Source organism: Malaclemys terrapin, chromosome 2, assembly GCF_027887155.1.
Source record: "Malaclemys terrapin pileata isolate rMalTer1 chromosome 2, rMalTer1.hap1, whole genome shotgun sequence".
Taxonomy (NCBI): Eukaryota; Metazoa; Chordata; order Testudines; family Emydidae; genus Malaclemys; species Malaclemys terrapin.
In genome coordinates this window covers 108,701,896-108,717,907 of record NC_071506.1, presented here as the reverse complement: position 1 = coordinate 108,717,907, position 16,012 = coordinate 108,701,896, and the positions used below count along the sequence as shown (strand labels likewise).

General features: G+C 41.9%; 1 protein-coding gene across 5 annotated transcripts in view; it reads right to left on the bottom strand.

The window, feature by feature from the left end:
• The window catches only part of KIF13A (kinesin family member 13A), a 199,329-nt gene extending 192,922 nt beyond the window's left edge, over positions 1–6,407 (bottom strand). For all 5 annotated transcript variants that reach the window (XM_054017820.1, XM_054017824.1, XM_054017823.1 and 2 more), the window contains exons 1-2: positions 5,923–6,407; positions 5,302–5,395 (exon numbers count right to left, since the gene is read on the bottom strand). In XM_054017820.1, coding sequence (XP_053873795.1) covers positions 5,302–5,395; positions 5,923–5,977 — 149 coding nt within the window. In that variant the 5' untranslated portion in view covers positions 5,978–6,407. The remainder of the gene's footprint in view (positions 1–5,301; positions 5,396–5,922) is intronic.
• Between the last annotated feature and the right edge of the window lie 9,605 nt (positions 6,408–16,012).

Sequence of the window (16,012 nt, the reverse complement as noted above, 5' to 3'; positions counted from 1 at the left end):
ACTCTAACAACACACACAAACTCCCCAGAGCAGTGACCTTCTCCTCCCAGTCTCCTCTAATGATCCAAATAGTGTTAAATCAAAACATAAACCACAACCACTGAAGTTTATACAGATTAAGGATTTCCCCCTCCTCTGGGGACAGGAAGGAGCAGAAAGAAAAGCAGAGTTATTGTTTAGGAAAGAAATGTATGAAATAATTGTTTTTTAAATAATATTAATTAGCTAGGAAATTAGTGCCTCGAAGGTAATAAGCAGTCATTTTAAAAAAATGAGAGAAGCCTACAAAACTCCTAAAGAGGAACCAGGAAACATTACAAAACACCACCCAATATTATTCCATAGCTCTTATCAATCTACAACTACAATAAAAGTTTTGCTCAAGTAATGCTTGAAGGATTTAACCTTTGATAAAAACTGGTAAGTAACACAAAGAGGTCAAGGGAGAAGGCAGGGCAGATGGTTTATTCACAAGAAACCTTACAAAATGCATGCAGAAAAAGTTAAGATGTATTTAAAAAGAATTCCAGGACACTTTCTAACCTAAATAGTACATTTAAGTTCAGCTACACATGCTAATGACCTCTTACTTTCTTTCCAATTTAAGTATTTGAACAAAATTTGCACAAGAATATGCTTTAATGTAATAAACTGCCCAATAAATCTCCCTGGTTTCAGTCCTAGATTGGGCAGTTATAAAGTAATATTTCAGTTCTGCAGGTTCTCTGGTTTCTTGTTTATTTTAGTCAAGATGCAGATAATTTAGTAAATAAAAGAGGAGGGAAGAGGATTAACGTATGTACTAGAGTCATTAGGGAAATCAAAACAAGATTTGCTTTTCGAAATTCACGTTCTTTAGAAAATAAGCTGGCGGTGATGGGGAGGGAGGGATGAGTCTATTCCAATTAGCAGCCAAAGCCCTAGCACAAATGCAAAAGAAGCTCCAGAATAGCCCATTTTAGATTACTTTACAATGGATAGCAGTTCTAAATGCAAAGCAGTAACTTAGAATACTCCCAAAATGAGTTGGAAAATTTCAGAGACAAGACAAAAATTTCAACAAAAACAAACACTCGGAAACAAATGTTTTCAACGCTTTCAGAAACTTATTCCATTTCGTAATTGGCTCTGATCACTCAGCAGTTCGACTGAATATCACAACATTTATTTCAGGCAACAGGAACTATTTAGAAAGATATAAATTAATAGAATATGCTTATAAACTCTGTAAGGCAATATCCATTTCTAACAAAATATTAGTTGAGATACAGTGTTTCATATCTTTAGTAATGCAGAGAGAAAAGTTTAGTAGGGAATCTGATTTCCTTCTTCCAACTGAAAATGGACAAGTAATCTCTTGTGTATAGAGGAAAGACAAAAGGTATTCCTGATTTGTTTCTTCAGCCACAAAAAAGTACAGCTAACAGTTAAAGATGAAGAAACAATTACAGCTATTACTAATTACACTTTGCCCTGATCTTACTACTAAAAGATACCCAACTCCAATGTTTTGCCCAGCATTGAAGGGGGTGCAACTGATGCCTGTTAAAAAATGGTTCCTTTTTACATTCACTTCCTGATGAGAGTCCAAAACTCTACCAAATAAGCTCTCCCTAGCTCAATGAGACTAAAATGCAGTTGGTTAACTTCTTCTAGGTTTTGATGTCCTTGCTAAATACAGAATTAGAAAATGATGTTTGTGGGGGCAGGTAGGCCAGCCTGCTCTGGGTAGTTCTCTAAATGAAGAGAGAGCACTAATACCAATCAAAGTAATTTAAACTGATGTGTCTTCTGTTATTAAATTTTTTAGAAGGCAATGTGACCTGGTGGTTAGAGCAAGAGACCTGGAGTCAGGAAATGTTGGATCTACCCCACTACTCTGCCACTGTCTCACTGTGCGGTCTTCAGCAAGTCACAACTACTGCCTTGTTATCCTCACCTGTAAAATGGAGGAAATATTTACTCACCTGTGTAAACCACAAAATCCTACCCTGGTGAAGATTAAGCCTAAAGTTTACAAAATTAAAAAAAACTGATGACATATTCGTTAGATATAATTCCAAAATAAAACCAACCAGCCTTATGAAACAGACAAGTTTGTACAGCTCCAATTTTCATCACCTGAGAACTGTTTTCCAAAAGCTAATCTTCTAGAAATGAGTGTCAGCATGTTTAATTATAAATGTGGATGAAAGTTCTGTGTGATCATTTTGTTTTATACAATCTGTTCTGTGCATTTTAAACTGCAGCTCTAGGAGGTCCTGTGTTTTTGTTTTTTGTTGTTGTTGTTGTTTTTAAACCATCACTGATTTCTTGGCTTTAATTCCATTAAGGAAAAGCAATTATGGAAGCCAAGCCTGCCTGCTTCCTTTGGTAGAAACCACTTGCTCTTATCACAGTATAAACTTTTACTTTCATTTAACTATAAAAGCATTTTTTCAATATTACATTTGCGAGCTTCAGCACAACAATATAAATTTTTAAAACACTTTTTCCTACATTATCTCAACTGCCTCTCCCCTCCTCTTCTCTCACAAGTATGAACAACTCTTATTAAATGAAAATGACTTCACACACTTCAGGCCCAGTTGAGCTGTGCTTACTCATAATGAGTAAAAAAGTAGTCCTACTGAACTCAAAGGATGACGAACCGTACAGCAAAGTAAAGATGACAAAACTAGGCCCCACTCAGTGCCCCCAGGCTCTCAACACAAAAGTTAATTTTGGTTAGACATATAGCTATTCATCTTTAATATGCAACTACAAGCAAAAGTAATGGTAAAATGATCAACCAGCAATCTAACAAGTGAAATTCTAATTTTGAAATAGATCTTCCTTTATAGCAATAGCGTAACAGAAATATGAAGCCAAGCTACACAAAGAAAACCAAAACCCATTTGGTGCTTTTATCTCTGCTAAGAAATTAATCCAAATACAAGCAGCACTGCTGCAGTGATTCAGATTAAATTCATATAGACAGTGCCTTTGGAAATGCATAAAAATATAAAGAATTCCTCCAGTACCAAGAGTATTGTGACTATTCAGATGAGGGAAAAAAACATAAGATCCAATAATTTAATATTAAATTAATGGATTTTAAGTGGTTCTGTTAAACACCGGGAGGATGCAACGAGCTTCAGGAAAAAGTTATGCATAAATTCTAGATTTGGAAGACATTGAATTACAATTTTATTTAGACAAAAAAAATATGATCAATATTAACTGATCACAGTCCGTTGCACATTACACACTTCAAGGATATTTCCAATGCACAAAGTCAGATAGTAGTTTTCTTTGTTAATATTTAATTTACAGTTTTGCAATCAACTAAGACCCCAAAGCCAGACTGAGATTCAGGAGGGCAGACCCATGTTTGTTGAAAAGCCCTATTTATGTCATGGGATTCCATGCACTGCAAGGGTCTGCACATGTGGTTATCAAGACAGAATTGGGTCCTAATTCTAGCAAGATCAAAAAGGGATAGATATATACATAACAGGCGATAAAGCAAGAAACACAAACCCACACAGACAAACCACATGTGGTCTTATATTACCTTAGCATTGTAACTTCTTCCCAAATATCTGCAACAATTTTCACAGAGAGGGTAACATTCCCACCTTAAGTTGATTACCAGTAATTTACAAAGAGGTTTTTTTTTTTTTTTAGTTTTTTAGTTTTTTAGTTTTTTTAACTGTAGACTTTTTATTTATTTGAACTGTTATTTGATTCTACTCTGGTATATTTATACATTTGTTCCTTTAAATAAAAAAAAAAAACTATATACAGTTTATTTCTTCCTTTAGTTTGGTACATCATGAAATATGTATGGAGAAAAAATTTACAGTACCAAAGTTCTGTCAAGCCTATATAAGCACTATATATGCACACACTATATACTATAGGCACTATATGTGCACACACACAGTAAGAAACAGTCTGTGCCCTGAAAAGCTTACATTCAAAATAAATAAGAGACCAAGACTACATTTATTATTCCCATTTTACAGATGGGGAACCAGGGTACAGAGAGATTACATGACTGCCAAGGTCATGCAGAAAGCCTGACAAAGAACTAGGAAATGAACCCAGATCTTCCCAGTCCCAAGACAGTGCATTAACCACAAGATTGGCCTTCCTTATGCTGTCATCAAAAGGGTTAATGGCATAAAGTTAAACTTGAACATGAGATTTATTACATCCCAATTCTGCAGTTGGATTAGTGTATGTGGAACCTCATACAAAGTCTCAGAATTTTTAAGATGTAAAGCATCATAAAAGCGTAAAATAACGTCCACCAAAAAAGTACCAACGCAAATAATTCATATGGATATATGCAGTTTTTTCACAAAGCCATGCCTATGAGATGTGCAAGCAGTCTTATGAGAAAATGGCCATAACTATGATTATTTGCCCAATTTTCTGCTCTTAAGCAAAAAATATATTCAGAGCACCAAGTACAGGGATCAATTAACATGTAACTACACAGATTAGCACACAATGCAACTCTTCCCCTCATCCCCCCACCCCAAATGAAAAAAAAATATTTTCCTTCTCTGCTCTATTTTTACAATCTGGTGCATTGGTATTTTGGATGATTTCCAAAAGTATTCTGTTCAGGGACTACGCAAGTAAGTGCCAGATTTCCAAATTATTTTAGCGGACTCTCTTATACTGCTTCACAGAACAGCACAGAATTAATAAGGGATCCAGCAGTCACAACTTTTCAAATGCAAATATGTTGCAATCTGGTAAATACAGCCCTTAAAAAAAAAACCTCCCCCAGCGTCTAAAATCCAGCACACAACTTTTGTTCCCACAAATCAAACTGAAGGTTACAGCAACTCATTAACAGAATCTCCTTAATGAAACTGCCAAAAATGTTATGGACTTTTCAGTTTCTTGAATCCCACCACTAATCAATCTCATCTAACAGCTGATGAAAGCAGAACTCTTTAAACATATATGAAACTACTACTGAGGTTTTGCCTCTGAAAAAGTAATGCTATTGCCCCCCAGTTCCTCTGACAGGGTGTGGAAAAAGAAACTTGGGGTCTAATTCTGATCTCCTACTGATGCAACTCCATTGATGTTATTGGCATCTTATACAGCTGCAAGCAAAAGGAGAATCAGGCTACTGGACTTTTTTTCTAAAGAGCTTCCAGAAGTAGCTGAAGCAACATTAAGAAGCTGCTTCTCTCTTAACAAAAGCACGCAAGCAACTCATTGTTTGAGCCCATGCTTAACCCAACGTAGACAGGGTGGGGCAGGGATTTCTGGATAGGGATATTTTATTTGTACCTGTTATCTCCCTGTTTGATGTTTGAAGGGGGAGGGTGCAGCACAGTCTGATTCCCTTGCATCTCCACAATACATTTGGTGTTCAACTCCAGCTCTGGAAGAGAACATGCCAGAGGGCTTTACCTACCAGAATAGACCCTCGTGCAAAGAAGGGGCCACATGCACCCCCTCCACCCTGCCAAACTGGGCTCCCCTCAACGTCTCCCCAGAGCTACTTGCAGAACAACCCTTACCCCACACTACTACTGGGGAGGTATGTGGGCGGGGGGGAGGGGGGAAAGAGTTTGGTATTTCTCCCCAGAGCCTGAGGCTCCCCAGCTAATCCCCGGGGCTGTTTGGAGAACTGCCCTCCATAGGGGGCGGTTCTCCAGGCAGCCCTGAGGAGAAACTGGGGGAGCCGCAGGCTCACCCTGAACCTCCACCAGCCGAGGGAAGGTGTGTGCACGTGGGGGGAAGGGGGAGAGGACTCAAAGTGATCTGAAAAAGCAGGGTCCCCCCCAACCCCCGTGGGAGCAGCGGCTGTGACAAGGGACGCTTCAGCCACACCCCGGGGTGAGAGTTTTTGCTCATTGATTGTTGGGGTCCGTGAGCCCTGGCGACCCCCCACCCGGCTCCGTTTACCTCTGCGGTTCATGGGCCGGACCCTGACGGCCACCTTCACCTTGGTCTCCGACATCTTCCCCGGCGGCGCCCAGCTCCCTCAGCGCTGCTGCTGCTGCCGGGGGGCCGCTCACAGGGACGGGTCGCTGCCAGCCCCGCGCTGCCCGCGGCGAGGCGCAGCCCCAAGGTCCATCCCCGGGAGGGGGGGGGGGGGGGCGGGGAGCGGCGGCGGCCGAGCAGCTCCGGGCTGCCTCTGTCTGTCTGTCTGACTCCGCGTCTGTCCGCCTCTAGCCTCGTTTGCATAACAGCTCCCGCCGCTCCGCTCCCCGGCGCTGCCGCCTCCCCGTCCCGACCGCCATCTTCCGCCCACAACGGCCAGCGGCTGCCTCGCCGAACAGACCGCAGCCAGCAGCCTAGGAGACGGGCGGGTTAACGGGGGGCAGAGGGGAGGGTTTTCCGGAAAGACACGGAAACAGCCGAGTGTCTTCGAGGCAGGGGGCGTGGAACGGAGCGTCCCAGGGTAACCCCGCCCCCGCCGCCTAGGCATGCGCACATCCTTCGCGCCCCATGCGCAGAGGGAACAGCGAAGTCGCGAAGAGCTGCCTGCCCGTACTTTGCCCTCAGCGGCGCGAGCGTAGGGCGAGGTGGGAGGGAGCCGAGCGCTGAGCAAGCAGCAGCCGAGGCAGGTGAGGGGCGGGTGAAAGAGCCCGTGAAAAGCTGCGGGGGGTGGGGGTGAGCTGCTGACCCAGGGGGATAAGCTGCTCAGAAGGGTGAATGGGGGAGAGGGGACCAGAGAGTAACAGAGCGGAGCAGTGGCTGGAGGAGCCTGGGGAAAACAGCGGAGATCAGACCTCTCCTAGGCAGAAAACCCCCATCAAAGCCCAGGCGCCCACCCATAGATTGTGCAGGGTTTGACTTTGAGGTTTCCTTAGTGTCTGAGGAAAGGATCTGACTGAGGAAATGTGAAAGCTCCCAGATGGTCTTGCTCCCCAGTGGAATGGGAGATGCATAAAGGAAGCGGCGGACTGGACTGGATGACCTCTCGAGGTCCCTTCCATCCTATGATTCTATGATAACATCAGACTGCAAGATTCATGAGCGCGCTAGGAAGATTGCGCTCTTTGAGATGATGCTGTGCGACCTCATGCGCTGCTTGCAAACCACATAGTCCATACGCTTCTCTGATTGTGCTGCTCCAGAAGACGAATGGGAAAATAAGGATGATTATAGACTACCCTATCCTAAGTAGACACGCTGTGGTTGATGAGTGCACCATGACTCTATGCCTTGGACTGTTTGGTAGGGAGCCCGTGGTTCTTGATGGTGAATCTTTAATGTGTATATTACCTGATCCCACTGGGACAACATAATAAAGAGAAAACCACATTCTCTGCCCTTTAGTTTTCTGTTTGAACACATGCCCCCAAGGAAAATCTGGAGTGCCTACCACATACCACTGTCTCATGGAGAAAAGTTGTGGGAGACATGAACCTATTACAAGTATTAGTTTATTTGGATGATGTGACTATGTTTGGAAGAACTCTGAAGGAACATGAAGAGAGACTTCTAAAAGTGTTAGGCTGATTGGAAGTCTATGGACTGAAGCTATCAATTGATAAATTCCAGTTCTGCAGAATATCAAATATGTGTGTCACATTGTGTCCCATGGAGATGTAAGTACGGATCCTGATAACACAGACACACTCACTCTGTAGCCATGCCCACATAATTACAGAGAGTCCAAGACTTTCTTAGGATTTTGCAGCTACGACTGCAGATTTGTTAATAATTGCACTATCACTACAAAGCTACTGAATAATCTCACTATAGGATACCAGTCTGGGATGATAAAAAAAAAATCTAAGACAAAGGTTAAGGAAAGGTCCACAAAGGTTTCTGAACAAAAACCTAGAACACCTGGGAAAATAACGGGACAAGAGATGTGAAAAGGCCTTTCGGGAAATCATTAATTGACTAATTGATGCCCCAGTCATAGCCTTTACTGACACAAGCAAGCCTTTTATTCTACAATAAAGCTGAATGGAAGTGCCGTGAACTGGTAATGTTCGTGGTTGACCACGAAGCGCAGAAAGTGCCTGTGCACTGGATGAATTGCTATGTGTCCTTCATGTCAAGAGTGGTATACAAGTCTATATGTGACATATTTATAGAGACATTTTAAGACTAAAATGAGTTCAGGTTGAATGGTGTTATGAGCCCCAAAGGGGGGCTGGGGAGGATCTTAAGTGTCAGTCCTGTGAGCAAATGCAGAATAGACGTACCTAAATATTATTGTTTAATGTGGCTGATAACTGCATATTTAGATATCTTTCAAAAATGTCTACTTTTAAATTAATCTGACAGATCACAATATCTCCAGGAAACAAAACCTTTTAACATTGTGTATCAGTAGGGAAGAGTACCATTCACTGAGTTCAAGTATTAAAAAATGGGTCATTTTTAATTCTCCCAAATCATTAGTTAATATATCTTCAGTATTTAAGACCAATGCTATTTTTGAGTTAAGTATAAAAAGTGTTTGAAGTTATTAACCTCCTTTTTCCATCTGTTTTTAAAGTTTAAACGGTTAAGGGCTTGGTCCTACATTCAGTGGCAAAGCTCCCATTTAATGATGAGGGAACTGAGTATCTGGCCCAGAGCTACAGCATCCTGTGTTTTGGAGAGAATTAACTAGCAAAATCCATGACTCAAATTGGCCCACTAAAGTGAGTGTCACTACCAGTGTGTTAAAGAGAGTAGGATTTTTCCCACACTCTTGCATTCCTGGAATAAAGAGCTGAATAAGGCAATTCATGTAAGTGACTTATGTACCCTCATGTTGCTCGCTAATTAGGTACCTTGTGATGGCTGATCTCAGACCATCATTAGCATAATCTTGTAAAATACTATTGCCCACTCTCTTCAGATGTAGAAAGAACTTTTAAAACTTAACACTTCTAACATGTTCAGTATGTTTGCCATTCTTAGAGCTGGAATTTGATAATATATCTGGAACAAAATCCTGGCCCTACTGAAATGAATGGGACTTTTCCCACAGATTTTATTGGGACCAGGATTTCACCCTTTTAGTGTAATGATTTCCAGCTATTACTACTTAATACAATATCTCTTTGTATCCTAATAGCATAACTTAAATTGTAAAATTAAACATTTTGCCACATTTGTTTTACTTATTTTGTTTAAGGTTCTCCTACAAATATTTTTTATTATTATTTTTATTTTTTTTTAAATATCAGGTGAAGTTTTTCAAACCATATTTAGGCATCTACATGAAAGTGGCCAATTTTCAAAATTGCTGAGCATCTGCAGGGACCATCAATTTTCAACCAGAACTCCATCTGTTCTGCACAGTTGGAAATTAGGCCAGTTTAGCTCAGGTGCATAAATATAAATATCCAACTTTGGACACTATTTTTGAAAATATCAATATTTTAATTATAATAGGTGGGTAAAATTGCAATTGAAGCTAGGAGACTATGGGTCAGTATATATGCCACCTACCTTTGAAATGTGATTATTTTACCACCAGTCTTACAGCAACTGCACACACTTTCTTTAAAAGAATGATTGATAATCTCTCAATTCCAGTAAAATACTTCATGAAAAGACTAACATAATAATACTTAGTTCTTCTATAGTGCTCTCCATAAGTAGATCTTAAAGAGTCTTTACAAAGGAGTCAGTATTATCCCCATTTTACAGATGGGGAAACTGGGGTATAGAGAGGGGAAGTGATTTGCCCAAGGTCATCCAGTAGGCCAGTGGCAGAGCAGAGAATAGAACCCAAGTCTGAGTCCCAGTCCAGAACAATTGAACTTCAATATTCTTTCTGAGTGGTTAAGAATGTTGGGCCCAGAGGACTATATGAAACTGTACACAGCTGGAGTAGTTCAAAAGGATTGTGATAGTGGGTACTTTACACAATTCCCCAGCAATAGATAATGCAAACTAAAACCAGTATAGGAGTTTTCCTTGTCCATTCCTCCCTCATTTCTTTTTCTTCATGCTTAATTTACTTTTCAAAGAGAAATCTGATTTTGTGCAATGTTATTTTTACTTTACTGTATATCATCATACTCACCACTGGTATTATTGTTTATACCACATCCACAAGTGGGACAGGCATGTTCCAGACTAATTAATAAAAATAAGGTGTGGCCGCTGCCTCTAAAATCTTACAATCTAAAGCTCTGATTCTGTAATTAGATCTGCATGGGCAGACCTCCATAGGGCTCTGTATGAGTTTAGTGTGTGGGTCCACCTGCATTGCTCCAACTGCAGGATCAGGGCTTAAATTTAGACAACAAGCTATGAATGTAAGCAATAAACAGAAGGGGGAAAGGAGACAAAAGTTACAAGAACAATGTCATGTGTTTACTTAGACACATTGGGACAAATTCTCTGCAGGGGTAATTTGGCACAGCTTCATTGACTTCAATTGAGTTGTGCCAGTTAACATCAGTAGAGAATACGGTCCACTGTGTTACAATTATGACTTCTCTGCAGAAGTATTCGATTGAATTAAAATAATATTGCACCAAATTCATTCTTGCTGTATCTCCACTGCAGTAAACCAAGCCTGAATACATTTAGAGTGAAATATCTAAAATAAGAACTTTCTTTCTTTCTCTGGATGTTGTGAGGATTATGAAGATGAAAAGTATTATATAAAAGGTACATATGAAAAAGCAATGGCAGGTAAAAATAGTTATAAATTAGAACTGGGAGGTTTTGGGATCTGAAATTTCTGTCACTATGAATACTAGAATTTGGAGGTATTTGTACTGATTACAAATAATCCTCAAGAATCTTGGATCCCAAAATATGGTCATTACTATATGGCTGCAACAACTGTTAGCATACAGTTTTGCTATCTGTAGCTTCTTCCTACTGGCTAGGATCCTCTCCAAATCCTTCCATCCTTACACTAGTTGGCTGAAGAGGAAGGAGGAGGACAGAGTGGTCTTCTGTGGCTCAAGGATTTAACGCAAAGGTTTTTGGATTAAATTCTGCCGTTTCAACAGGCACAGTTCCCTAAAGGATGGTGCAGCCTGGGACCCCGGATATGTCTACATTGCAACTAAAAGCCCGTGGGTGAACCATGCCAACTGACTTGGTCTCGCAAGGCACTAAGGGCATGATGATTGCTGTGTAGTCACTTGGGCTGGGGCGCAGGCTCTAGGACCCTGTGAGGGAGGAGGGTCCCAGAGCTTGGGCTGCAGCCTGAGCCCAAACATCTACACTGCAATTAAACAGCCCCTTAGCCCGAGCCTGAGTCAGTTGGCACGGGCCAGCTACAGATGTCTAATTTTAGTGTAGACATATCCCTGATGGTGCGTATTCACTCTCCTTGCATGCTGGGGAGGGGTTATGCCTCCCTGAAGCACAGTCCCCACTTAACCTCTCTCTGTGGTTGTGTGGCTCTGCACCTCCTCCAAAATAGGACAGTACATCAACAGTACAATTGAGCTTGTACTTTTGTATTTTATGTTCATCAGATGGGACAATAACAGCTTATTTACTGTACTGCTGACCACTCCTAATGGGCTTTTCAAATTAAAAATTGACAATAATATACACACTCTGAAGCAGGGTGGATTTGATTTAAATCACTAGTGAGGAAGACTCTATTTAATCATGGATTTCTACAAAAAAAAAAAGTGCATTCTTGTTGGTTGTTATAACCTTAATACATATTCTTCCTAACTCAGAGCTGGATGTAGGTTTCATTTTTAGAAGGTACACACTATACATTATATTTTGAAAACTTTTCTGATTAGTTTTACAGCTATATCAGAAAATGAATGATTGTTTGGTTATTTCATTTACCAAAGGTAATTGAAGGAGATATTTATGAAGTCATTGGGAAGTGAACTATCTCCAATTCAACAGGTTAATCATTAATATTTGGAGGATTTTCTTGCCATGCTGCATTAGGAGGAGAACATCACCAGACAGACATTTAAATTGTTTTATTTAACTAAAACAACAACATTATGTATTCTGGATTGTTTTCTTCAACAGCAAACATAATATTCTAACAAAACAAGCATATGAATTTTTTAATTTAGTTAAACATTCAAGTTTTTTAAAATCAGGTTTGTTTTTGTTAAAATTGTTTTTAACTAAAATAGTTAAATTAAATATTTTAAAAAATAACAAAAATTAAATTGACTAGGTCAGCCAGGTCAACATGAGAAACTTAAAATATTGGCTTCTGCAGCTAACTCAGTCATCTTCACCTTCATTTTTCTGTTTGTTCATAATCTGGAAAACAAAAACAAGCTTTCCTGCTTTTTCAGGTCCCAAATGATTTCTCAATTTGGAATGAATTAATACAAAGGAAGAAAATATTCTTTCTACACCGGTAGAATTTTCACTAGGAGGGTGGTGAAACACTGGAATGCGTTACCTAGGGAGGTGGTGGAGTCTCCTTCCTTGGAGGTTTTTAAGGCCCGGCTTGACAAAGCCCTGGCTGGGATGATTTAGCTGGGAATTGGTCCTGCTTTGAGCAGGGGGTTGGACTAGATGACCTCTTGAGGTCCCTTCCAACTCTGATATTCTATGATTCTAGAAGAAGCTACTGCTGTCAAAAGTGAGATTATCACTTCAACAGTCTCTGAATCCAAGTGCTTAAGTGACTTCCACCAGTTCACTGGTGTGGCTTTCTTTAAAACATCATCAGCAAACATGTATTTCTTGAATGGTTCATCCTTTCCTCTGAAGTTTATTATAGTTGGCATTATGAAAGCGGCGAACCGCGGCCAGTGGGAGCCACAATCGGCCGAACCTACGGACGCGGTAGGTAAACAAACCAGCCTGGCCCGCCAGGGGGCTTACCCTGGTGGGCCGCGTGCCGAAGGTTGCTGATACCTGGGATAGGGGAAACGGGGGCCCAGCATGCGGATCCCCTTGGCAGCAGCTGGGGCTCCCCTGTTAAGCAGGCCCATCAAACCCTCACCTGGACAAGCCCCACCTTCCCAGCCTCTGTACCACTCCGATGAGCCCCCCCCAGACATCCTCCCCACTGACCCCCATCCAAATGAACCCTGTAGATAAATCTCTGTATCAAGCACCTTCACATAACTTTCATATGACTTTGTATTATGCCTCTTCATATAACCCTGTATTAAGCTATTATCATACAACTTTGTATCAAGTCCTTTGATACAGGAACTTTGTATCAGATCCCTATGTAGAAAAACTAATAGAAAACTTTGTGTTAAGTTGGTATAATATTATAGCCCCTAAGGATAGTTAAAGTAGAAGAAAAATGTCTTTTTGCTAGGAGAGGAGTACTTGTGGCACCTTCGAGACTAACAAATTTATTTGAGCATAAGCTTTTGTGGGCTACATCCCACTTCTTTGGATGCAGCCCACGAAAGCTTATGCTCAAATAAATTTGTTAGTCTCTAAGGTGCCACAAGTACTCCTGTTCTTTTTGTGGATACAGACTAACACGGCTGCTACTCAAACTTTTTGCTAGTAAAATAAGATCTCTCCCCCTTCCTCCCTTAATCAATTGCCATGTTGAATGAATGAGGTGTGAATGAGTAAGGGGTGGAAGGCAAGCACCTCCAGATAGCTAGTTGGAGAGGGGATGGAAGCCAGACCCAAGTATGATAAAACTTGTCTAGTGGACTCACTAAAGAAGAGCAAACATATTGATGGCCTCGGGGGGACGGTTAGAAGCAAGCGCCACCTTTTGGAAACACCCTCTTTGAACAGCAGTGGGACAACACCCAGAAGGAAGCAGCACAAAGGACCAACTGACACAGACACAGATTTTGAATCTGGTACAGATTTGCATGAGAGGGAAGCTGCTATAAATGTGAGCTGTCTTGCAGAGGACCCCGGGTATTGTCTTGTCAACATTGGAGCATCGATCTGGATTGGCAGAAGCCCGGCTCCACCCCTCCCCTATCTAACTCACCTGGCCAGTGAAGTTAAGGGGAGCAACTAGTTGGTAACAACAAGAAGACAGAGTGTGTTTGTATGTGTGTATGTAAGTGCATGAGTGTAATATAGATCATATGCATGATACAGAGTTGATTGATGCATGTATTACCAATGAATGTTGTGTTTGCCTTATTCCCCCAAAAAGATTCTGTGCAGTACTTTAAATACAATAACCCCATCTCCCCTGCACCCAGACTCTCCGCCCCCCTGCTGAGCTCCAACCACTTTAATTTGGTCCCCCCTGCAGACTCCCATTGTCCATGCACCTGGCACCTCCCTCTGCATCCAGATCCCCCACTGAGCTGCCTGCACCCAGACTGCTCCCCACAAAGAACCCTCTTACCCCCATCTAGATACCCCCACACTAAGTCCCTCTGCACTTGGATCCTGCTGCTGGGCTGAGCCTCCCTGCCCACATCTGGTGTGCTTGGCACAAAAGGGGCAGGGCCCCCGGGTGTTTCTGTGGCAGGCCTGGCCCTTGTGCTGGGTCAGGTTCAGTCTCACTACCAAGTCTCTGTCCCCGAAGGGCGGGGGAGACTGCAGGGTAGTCTCCCACCTCCATGCAGCCAGTGGCCTCTGCTCCCACTGCCGTAGTGGAGTTTCCACATTATAAAAAAAGTTATAAAATATTATGCACAGAATTTGATGCAGAATTCCCTCAGGAATATGGGGCACTGTACGGCTGTGATGGTGGGACTGTGAAGGGGGTGCTGGACAGTAGGGGATCTGTGGGTGGTGGGACTGGGCAGGGGGTATGGTGTGCAGGGTGCTGTGCAGTTGTGGTGGGAGGTCAGCCGGAGGGGTCTCTAGGCAGGGGGTGCTGGGCATAGGGATCTGTAGGGGACGTCTCTGGGTGAGGGGGCACTGGAATAAGGGCAGGTCATTGGGCAGGGGGCAGTGTGGAAGGGGCACATTGGCAGCACAGGGCTGGGTGCACCAGTGTATGTCTAGCAGTTTTGGGTTTGTAAGCAGTGCCCTTGTGCTGGGCTGAGTGGGGCCACTCCCACTGTGCCTCATTGCCCCTAACCGCCCCCTCGCTCTGTGGACTGCCCCCCATCACATGCCCTATTTCCCCCATGGGGGCCCACAAAAAGTTAATCCGGCCCTGTTCTCAATCATATGGAAAGGAGAGTTTGTTGCATAAACAAATCGGGCAATTTTTTTCCATCAATGACCTCTTTTTGTAATCTGCTGATTCTTATCACAAACTTATCTCCATCATCCAGAAACGACAATAGATACCTTTTTTCTACAGGTGATATACTGCGGCTATGTGACATATATGATGTGACTAAAACATGATCATTGGCACATAACTCTGAAACTATAGAAAATGATGGTGATTTTGAAGGTGGATAGTCTTCAGAATCCTTTATGTTGAGGATGGAGTCTCCTAAACAAAATAAGTCAATGCAATTATTTAATTATTACCATACTGCTCATTTAGTATTACTCATTGCATTCACTGACACTCAGTACTACTTTAAAGGTGAAATTGTAAAAGGAAGATCTGCCTATTTCAGCTATTATTTTTAATCACAACTGCATCTAAAATGATACTCTATCGTACTAACAACTATATTTTTTGCTCAAGCATGAGAACTCAAGAGTAGTCCAGAAGAAAGACAGGCAGTCCTTAAGAAAGAAGTATGAAATAAAAAGTTTACCAATCTGAAGATCCTGCATGTTCAGATATGTTCCTTTCATCATCTTCAACGCAGCTTCCTCCTGAGGAAGGAACACTTTTCATGATGTTTCATTTGGGCAACCAGGCCTTGCATTTCTTTGTTGCACTGTTTGCATTTTGCACGCATGCCTGTCTTACCACAGGTAGAGGAACTTCATTAAAATATTCCCAAACTGGGTCTCTTTTACACCCTGCTGCCATTATAGGTTTTCCCTTCTAGTGAGAGAATGGTATAGTGGATCTCAAATCAATGAAGGCTACACTCAGAAAGACCTCAAGACTTCTGGAATATGCTGCTCAAACATTTTCACTTTTGTTTCTACTGCCTGTCCCTCCTATGACAGGTTGGATCACAGAAACCCCCTTGGGAACTGCCAACTGATGTGCCAAGACTACTTCTGCCCCCTTTTCCCTGCCAGCTTGGGACTCCAGCACCCTGTCTTG